The sequence below is a fragment of the Apium graveolens genome, chromosome 5 (assembly GCF_009905375.1).
Source record: "Apium graveolens cultivar Ventura chromosome 5, ASM990537v1, whole genome shotgun sequence".
In the NCBI taxonomy this organism is placed as follows: Eukaryota; Viridiplantae; Streptophyta; class Magnoliopsida; order Apiales; family Apiaceae; genus Apium; species Apium graveolens.
The window spans coordinates 53621520-53631833 of NC_133651.1; the positions used below are offsets into that span (position 1 = coordinate 53621520).

Below are 10314 nucleotides of genomic sequence, written 5' to 3' on the forward strand. Positions count from 1 at the left end.
ATATAAAACAATGGAAATCCCTTTTCCATTTCAATGTGGGATACAATTTTCCTTTCTAAATTTTCACTTTCAAGGGACCACCTTTGGATGATCACATCTCATTCATCCCTTAACCATTTTGAGTGATTCAAAGTGCCTCGGAAAGCTCTCACGGAGGAGAACATACTCCAAGCGTCACCCACTAAAGAACGACTCAAAATGGCTCGACAATGTTGGGCTCAATACCCACATTTTCCAACATAACTATGTATAACTAGCTTTATTACCCGTGCAAGGCACGTGCTAGCTTTATTTATAAAAAATTGCTATTTTTTGTATACTTTTACGATATTTGCGTGTTGTTTCATACAATATTATGTAATTCATGTTAGAAGGACTGCTGTAACGACGAACATCCTTAAATTTATATTGTGTCGCGAATATAAAGTTTTGAGTGCACTCTTATCATTAAAAATAATGATTTTATATCAAGTCTCAATGATTTTTTCAACTTGAGATACCAAAAATATTATAATATTTAGGTGTCATGTTTTTCAAAATATGGGGGCAAAATAGTAAAAAAAATTCACGGTCGAATTCGAACTTCAAATTGCTCGGCTCATAAGGTTCACGAGTCTTATCGGGCCGATATTATTTTTTAATAAAAATATATTTTTATTTAAATATTTAATATTTTATTAATATTTTATATATTTATTAGAATCGAATTCGAGCATAAACTATCATATTTCGAGTTTTTATCAATATTTGGTGAAAATGATTCAAGTTTTCGAGCCGAACTTCAGGCTACTGGACTATTTACGACCCGAGTTTCATGCTTAATTTAAGATTCAGGTGAAACAGAGCTCGTGCTCGAGCCCGAACATTTTTAATCGAGTTCAAGTCTGAAAGTTTTCCACTCGGCTCGGTTTAATTATACCCTTAGTTGTTGTAAAGTTGGTATTTCGAAGTGAGTTAATTACCCAAGTCTCAATATTTAATAAACTGTTATTAAATGATAATATATTATCAATAAGTTAATATGTTAACATAACATCAATACGTTATTTATTTAATATTTGTAAATTTTTTATAAATAAAAAATAATTAAAATCACGTGGTTGTACATTAGTATAAAGTTAGTATATTGTATTGAGCTAATTACTCAAGTCTTAGAATGATTTTATTATATATCAATATTAGATTATATAGGTTTAGTCATACAATATAAAGAAAAATATATATAACTCGGTACATGATGTTATCAAAATATAATCAAATGAGCCTCTAGCTCAATAAATTGAAGTCAAATGTTTGAATATAGGTGTCACAGGTTCAATTCTACAAGCCAATAATATTTTTCCATATTTATTCAAATAAGGGCGCAAAATATTAATTTCGAATTATATATTTTCCCTAAAACATTTGAATTTATCGAACTTTTTACGACCTGAGTTTCGAGTATAAAATTTAAAGTTCGGTTGAATTCGAGTTCGTGCTCGAACCCGAATATTTTTAATCGAGTACGAGCCTGACAGTTTTCGACTCGACTCATATTGATTATACCCTTAGTTGTTACACGAGTATAAAGTTAGTATCTCGATGTGAGTCAATTATCCGATTTTTGATAATTAATAAATTATTATTATATGGTAAGATATTATCAACAAGTTAATATGATAATATATTATCAACAAGAAGTTATTTATTGAATGTATAAATTAAAAAAAATTATAATCCCGTTGTTGCACATGAGTGTAAAGTTATTATATTGTAATCAGCTAATTAACCAAGTCTTAGAATAATTTTATTCTATATAAATATTGAATAATATAGGTTTAGTGACCTAAAATAAAGAAAGATATATGTAACTCAATACTCAATTTTATCAAAATTTAACCAAATGAGCTTTTAGCTCAATTGGTTGAAGTCATATGTTTATTATAAGTGTAGAGTTAGCATATTGAAATGAGTTATTCAATCAAGTCTCAAATCATTATGTTTTATATAAATATTAAAAAATATATGAAATTTAATATAAGGCAAGATACCTCGTGTAAATAAGTAAGTTCTAACTCAATACTTAATGTTATAAAAGTGTCTCTAACTCAAGTGGTTGATATTTTTAATTTATAAATACTTGTCATAGGTTCGATTTTTATCAGCAACAACTATTTTTAATATCCCAAAAACTTGATGCTGTAGATTATAAAGATAACAGATTTTATATAATATTAAAATAAACATAAAATTTAATGTAAGGCAAGACATCTCATATAAATAAATAAGTTCTAAGTCGATACTTAATGTTATAAAAGTTTAACCACAAGTGCCTCTAGCTCAAGTGGTTGATGTCTTTAAAGTGTAAGTAGTTGTCATAGGTTTTTATTTTCTTTGCAAACTACTAAGTAAATTACTAACACGAATTGACTTATATTCTCTGTAAATTTTATTAATTTATAAATTATATTAAAAATTTTATTAAGTTATATTAAATTAATTAAATTAACATATATTTACTTTTATTTTGAAAATCTACTAACTGCAAAGTAAACCATTAACACGAATTGACTTCTATTCTCTGTAAACTTTATTTTTTATTAATTAGTGCCAATCCTAGTGTTAGTTTACTTTTAAATTGGATAATATTATTTTAAAAATAATTAATATAATAGCATATGATTTTAGTAACATTTATTAACTTTTAAAATGAAAATTATTGATTTAGCGATCGTATTTGATATTGTCCATTATAACATTTTTTTACTTAAAATTAAAAAATATATTTTAACAATAACAAATTTATGGGCTGCATTTAGATTATATTAAGTAATATTAAATTAAGTTTAATAACATCTATTTACATTTAATTTGTAAATTAATTTTTATCGATAATTAGGTAATAATAAATAAACTATATTGAAAAGGCTAATTATAAGATAATTATAAAATAATATTAATTAATATTAAATTATCTAAAGAACAAATATTTGGTTCGTAAGATAGAGATACAATTTGTTTCGTAAAACTAATATGTGAGATTTCTATATCAAGTAAAACAGTGCAAAACTAGAATTATAGTGGAAAATTTCATAACTGATTCGATTTTTTTTAACCACATAACTATTTTTTGCAAGTACCAATTTAATATTTGATATTAATATATTAATTTTAATTCATGTTTCGCACAGATTATGAATAATTTTTTACAAATATTAATTCGATATTTTTAGTCTCGGCCCGTGTTTAGGTCCCAACTTTTGGTACTCACTAAAAACTTATACAACTATTTTTAAAATTTTATGTAATAGAATCTTAACGGACAAAAATTAACCTCCACTCACTATAAATTTTATTTTTCTTCAATTTTTATTTGTTGCTGAAAATCCAAGCGTCAGTTTACTTTAAAATAATCGTATTAGTAAGTTAACATGTCAAATTTATATAAATAAATAATTAGGTGCATGCATAACTAGAACTATACGATAAAATTTTAGAGTTACACTTAAATTCGATTTTTTAACTACATATTTTAACATTTTAGAGTTACACTTAATTTCGATTTTTTAACTACATATTTTAACAGCATTTTATCTATTATATTTAGATCTGTATTTTGCAAATAATAATATAATACTATTATTTTTAATTTTGGACCCGTGCTTCACACGGGTTACCAACTAGTTTCTATAATTTGAAATCAAATGTCAAAAATTTTAATTCCTAAGAAGTTCTATACTTGGATGCAAATATGCATATGTATCTTTGGTTCTAAATTTAAAATTAAGAATGCATTTATGCATCTAGCCACATCATCATGCTACTACAAATGATATGTATGATGTTGTACTTTAAATGAAATTTAGGGCAAAGTGATAAAATTTAGATAAATAAGTAAATATTTGGTTTAAAAATGTATCTAACATTATAGTTGAAATTTTTTTTAGCACCAAATGACATTTTTTGATGTCAAATTATAGTAATAACTATAGCTATTTTGCATTTTGTATTGGACTTGCTCTAACAAGTATTACTATCTGCAGTAAATTTGGGGATGATGAAAAGATTAATACAATGCCCATACATTTTAAGAATATCAAAGACAATAAATTTGTATACCTGATAATTGAATATATATTGGTCGGGGCCTTTTGATCTTCATTTCTATCGGGAGGTCTGAGGAATTAGAAGCTATGAAAGGTTCGATGTGTCAAGCTGAAACTCTCTCAGGTCTATGTATTGATGCAGGTTATTCATCCCATTGAATTTATATATGATGAGCTAATGAATATATTTATATAAATTTTTGTTTTTTTGAAGATGCAAATATGAAAGGAGCAGTACATCAAAATCCTATCTCTGAACTGCATGTCGACTGAAAAGCCTACAAATATTTGTTGAGCCGAATGATGAATTGATTTGTCCTGGACATATCAGGATGTAAATAAAGTTACAAAAATAAAAGGTAGAGTAAGCCCTCAAAAGAAAATTGATGCATTTTTCAAATAAGTGAACATTTTCACAACGAAAGAAACCTTGGTTTGCAATATACTACAAAAAAGTCTATGTTGAAATTGCATGAGATGCAGTTGCAACTTGCAAGTACCCCGAGATGCATATTCTGACTAGATAAAACTGATGGAGGCGTGGAACTTCGATGATGTGCAAGCTACGAATGTACCTCGAAATATGTGCTTAAATTGCCGCTCAAACCCATGAAGATCTTTCGCAACCAAAAAATACCAAATCCTGGATAGGGGGATTACCTGGGCCATTTCCTGCAGGATTAAACAAATTATTTCACATACATTATAGTAGAACAGTTTGATATATATACTCAGGTCTCCAGTACTCCACTATGTTTGGAACTTCCAAGGTGACAGGCTGGCGGCTGCCAGCTGGTAACATGTTTCAACATACTCGGCATCACAATATTGTTAGAGTATCTTTAGAGCAACCGCAGTGGCAGTGCCCTTTTTATATTGACTCAACCCATTCTTTACTCCACATATGCAAATGTGACCCCAGGAAAATGGAAAAATGGTGAATGCATGTTTCCAATGCAGGGTCTTTTTAATGTACTTTTCAGAATTATGTTTACTATATTTTACAGTTAGTTTGATGTCCATTGTACACATTTAGTTATACACTAGTTTAATAATTTATTAAATTTATTTATTTATTTTGTAAATATAAATTGATTTTATTATTTTAAAATTTTGAATTATTTAATAATTTTAAAATTATAATAATTAAATAAAGTGTGATTAAAATTTTAAATATATGAATTAAATAAGACAAAAAAATATAATTAAAATGTATCATATTATTAAAAAAACATGAAATTAAAATACATTAAATTTAAATATTACAATTTTAAAAAATATTAACGATTATTATGAAAGTGCGAGATATGCTCAACGAGATCATTTTTTAGCGGACGATGTGTTTGTCTATCACGCATCTGCATACTGTTTTGAACATATGTTTCATACGGAACAAAAGGTTATTCCCCTAAATTTGGTTCATGTAAGCTATCTGTTGTATCATCATAGATTGGTAGTGGACCAAATTGAGTGGCATATGTGTCTCTCTCATCTTCGACGATCATATTATGTATTGTGATGCATGCTCTCATGATTCTTCCAAGATCTGCTCTATCCCAAAAACGTGTCGTACCACGTACAATTGCGAAACAGGACTGTAACACACCAAACGCTCGTTCAACGTCTTTTTATTGGCTTTCTTGATATTTTACAAATAATTTTTTCTTTTCACTATGTGGACGAGATATTGTGTTAACAAATGTTGACCATTCAGGATAAATTCTATTTGTTAAGTAATATTCCATATTATAATTATTTCCATTGACAATATAATTTACCTCTAGAGCACGACCCTGTAGCAAATCATCAAATACTGGTGACCGATCTAAGACATTTATGTCATTATTTGATCCAGCAACTCCAAAAAATGCATGTCATATCCATAGATCAGATGAAGCAACTGCTTCCAGTATAATTGTTGCAACTCCTTTGTGACCACTCATGAATATTCCCTTCCATGCTTTTGGACAATTTTTCCATTGCCAGTGCATGCAATCAATACTTCCCATCATACCAGGAAAGCCACGAGCTTCATCCATCTGTAATGAACGTTGCACATAATTTGAGTTCGGCTTTCGTAAGTATTTACCCTCAAATATTGTACATATAGTGGAGACGAATTTTTTCAAGCATTCAACCGCAGTACTCTCTCCAATACGAACGTAGTCATCAACAACATCAGCAGAAACACCGTATGCCAGCATACGCATTGCCATAGTGCATTGTTGTAAAGGTGATAAACCTTTTCTTCCCACTGTATCAATCTTTTATTTAAAGTATGGATCAGAATTTGAAACAGCATCCACAATACGAAGAAAGACATGTCTTCCCATACGAAATCTTTGTCGGAATATATTTCTTGGATATACTGGATTCGGTGAAAAATAATCATTCACTAGATGTTGATGACCCGCTTCACGATTTCTGTAAATAATTTAACGAGATGTGGATGTTGTTGAGCTTTGTCCATATTTTTTGAAAAAGTTCAAGTTGACGATTGTGTTTGGTGTCATCACAGAACTCTTCAATGAATTCTTCAGTGAATTCCTTAAAAAAATTTCTAATGTGGGTGTTTGATTCATGTTAGTGTTTGATGTGAATTGAAAGAATTAACACATCTAGTTTATATAAAAGGTAAAAAATAATATATTCCAACGACTAGTTTACAAACAAGAAAAGACAAACACTAGCTTCCAGCTGCAAGTTTACAAACAAATAAAAACAAACAAGAAATGACAAACACTAACTTACAACAACTAGTTTACAAACAAATAAAAACAAACAAGAAAAGACAAATACTAGCTAGTTTCTTGCCATAATTTTTTCAAGCAGTTTAGCATGAGCCATTCGCTGAACATCGTTCATTTGAGTAGTATCTGCCATAATAACTTGTAAATCCAGTTCACTTTGCTTCATCGAAAGCTCCTTTAGTCGAATTTCATTTAGTGATTCCATTATATTCATTCATCTTTTGTTTGCAACTTGTATAGATTCATATTCAGCAACTTCTGCAGCTGTGGCCTTCCCATTTCCCTTCCTACCAGTTGCAGCTTTTGTACCTTTAGGACGAACCGGTTCAAATTCATTAGATGTTGGTGTATCGTTATTTCCTTCTGATGAGTAAGCTCCAGAACTACTTAATTTAGTTCTTTTAGAACTTGCACTAGTTTAAGGAGCTCTCCACTTGGGATGTCTACGAAGCTCACGCCAATGAGGCTCAAAGTTAGACTTTTTCTTGAAATTAGTTAAATGATAATCGCGAGCTTTCTCAATTAAATTGTCCAAATTTGTACCGCTCCCGGCTGTTTGTTGAGCCTCATCATAAGCCGCTCCAAATTTCTGAGCACCTTCATTTATTCGTTGCCATCTTATTTTAATTTCCATAACTTCTCCCTTAATGACACCGGGAGATTCATCTTCGCAATATTGTTGAATTCGATTCCAGAATGCTTCAGCCTTTTAATCAGTACCGGTTAGTGGATCGATTGAAATATTTAACCATGCACTTATTAGGAGTTTATCTTCAACCCACTTCCACTAACCGGTATTTTCTCGTCCATCTTCGCTTTCTTCACAATCATCATTTAGATTAATAATATTTTCATGGCCAAAGACCGACACTTGTGTTTCTGGAGAATTTTGGATATTAATTGGTGTTTGCTGGGTTTCTAATTATGAATTTGGAAATCGAGGAAATGGAAAGTGATAGGGTGAATTTTGAGGATAAGAAAATGGAAATTGAGAATTTTGAGAATGTGAAAATTGATATAGAGAATTCAAATTTTGAGAATTAAAATTTAAATTCTATGGGTTTGGAAAATAGGGATTTAGATATGGATATGGAAATTGATGGTTTATATTTTGAGAATTTGACTTTTGATTTGAAGATGGGGGATTATTTGGATTCATTTTTTGCTAATATTTATTTTGGAGAAAGGAGTGTAAATAATAAAGGTATAGAAATTGGTATTTATAAAAGTAAAAATGTTACTGTTTATAATCGTTGGAATTTATACGTTATATTATAGCCGTTGTTTTAACAGAGTAAAGCTACATAACTCACATGCATGTTCAGTTTATATAAAAAAGTAATATTAAAATATAAATTCATGGTCAAGTGACCCAGCCCAAGAAATTGACACTGGCCATTTTGAAGAGTATCCTGTAATGCTATTCTTTTTAGTTGTCCAGCTATTTGGACACTTTGTGTTTCCCAAGACATGAAGTGGCTCCGTGCTGCAGATGGTCTTAGTGCAAGAGTCCAAGTCCAACTCTTTTGGGACCCATTTACATGCCATATATATAAAAGTTGGTTTTTGAGAAAAGATATCCAAGATATTTCAATGTACAGCGCAAGTCCATCATTTGATAGGTCCAATTTATTTACTTTATTTACTTATTTATCACACTCTAGTTGCACAGATTGATGGCTGAATGCTTTGAATAAATAATAAAATATTACTTTTAGAGACAAAAAAGTAAAAATAAACAGAGTTGGCCAAGCCCAGCTACTCGGGCCTGACCAACGTTCTCCTTGCACTCCAATGCTAAGAAAATAAAGAGGATCCACGGCACGTACTCCAACGCCGCTCTCAGGCTTGCGTTGGAGTTGCTCTTAACTATATATCGGTAACCCACAGTGACACGTCAGAAAAGAAGGACAACAAGGACAATACAGGTCAGAATCAAGATAGCCAGCTGGAGAGGTCAAGCACAGGCAAGAGCGGGAAAGTTAGTTAGTTAACAAATATAGATATAAAAGATAGAATGTGGATCAAGTGAGGGAACTCTCATTATTCATTTTTTGTATTAAAAGCATTGAACTACAGAGTATCATCTTCTCCAATAAGATTAGTTAATTAGATTCATTTCTTGCAAGCTTTACTAATTGTAACATGGTATCAGAGCACATGAATTGCACATATATGTGTAGTTGATCCTTCATATCAGTATTTACAAGCAAGAAGCGTCAGATAATAGAGCTTTAAAGCTTCAGTTCTTGATCGTTAATGGTGACTGTGTATAGTCAAGCTAAGTGACTCTATCTCTGCAGTTTTCTTATCAATTTCTGCAATTTCTGCGTTCTTTCATCATACACTGTCTTCTTTATGTTGAGTTTATCTTGATTCTTCAGTTCCTCTTCTGTAGCTGTATCAAACTCAAAATATACTATGTACGCAAATCATCTGTTTGATATTTTGCTTCTTCGAAAAATGTTTGTATATTGATTCATACATACAGTCTTTATCAAAGTACTGCTTATGGCTTCAACAGTAGCCTCACATTCTTTCGCTACGATGGGATCTACATCCTCATCTTCTATTCTTAATGTTAATCATCCGTACTATCTCCATCCCTCAGATAATCCAGGGATGATTCTCACCACAGTCATACTAGATGAATAAAATTATAGTTAATGGAAACAATCTATGAAGACTACTTTAGCTTCTAAATTGAAAACTGGATTTGTAGATGGCACTTATGTTCAACCTGTTGCTAATTCTCCACTACTTGCTCACTCGCTTCGATACAATAATATGGTGACTTCTTGGATACTTAATTATGTTGCAGTCACTATTAGAAACAACATTGTGTATATGAGATCTGCAAAAGCAAAGAGATTTACACAAACAGAGAGATTGGACTTCTTTGATACCTTTGCACCAGTTGCAAAAATGACCACCTTCAGAGTGATTTTAGCTTTGGTTGATATGCATAACTGGCCCTTAACATAGCTTGATGTGACCAGTGTTCTAAAAATCGGTCTAGGCGGCCGCGCCTAGGCGCTAGGCGGTGGTAAAAAAATTCAACTCGGACCTAGGCGGTGCTTTAGGCGTATTTTTAAAAAATCGGGTCAAAATCGGGATTAGGCGGGCTAAGCGGTCAAAAATCGGTCCTAGGCGGTCTAGGCGGAAAATAATAAAAAAAAATATTATTTTATGTTTTTATAATTTTGAATTCATTAATTTCATAATTTTACACAATATCATGTCAATTTCTAATATAAAGTATTGGTAAGAAGTAACAAGTAATCTAATATATTTATTTTCTCACTTAAAATATAAAAATGACATATTGTAATTAGTTTAAAAGTTTGAATTACAATATAGTTAATATTGTAAACTCAATAATTAGTACATAACGAATGTCAAATATGTAAATATTTTTTAATACCATTCTAGTTTCTTTTTTCAAACAAAGATTTGACATATTGATCATTATATAATTA

General features: G+C 30.3%; 1 protein-coding gene across 1 annotated transcript; it reads right to left on the minus strand.

The window, feature by feature from the left end:
- Positions 1-5959: 5959 nt before the first annotated feature.
- LOC141660064 (uncharacterized) lies at positions 5960-6301 on the minus strand. The gene has a single exon (XM_074467024.1). The coding sequence runs from the start codon at positions 6299-6301 to the stop codon at positions 5960-5962; it is 342 nt and encodes a 113-aa protein (XP_074323125.1).
- Between the last annotated feature and the right edge of the window lie 4013 nt (positions 6302-10314).

What these genes read in the sequence shown, in the direction of transcription:
- LOC141660064 (XM_074467024.1), bottom strand. Translation starts at nt 6,301, where the DNA reads ATGGCAATGCGTATGCTGGCATACGGTGTTTCTGCTGATGTTGTTGAT.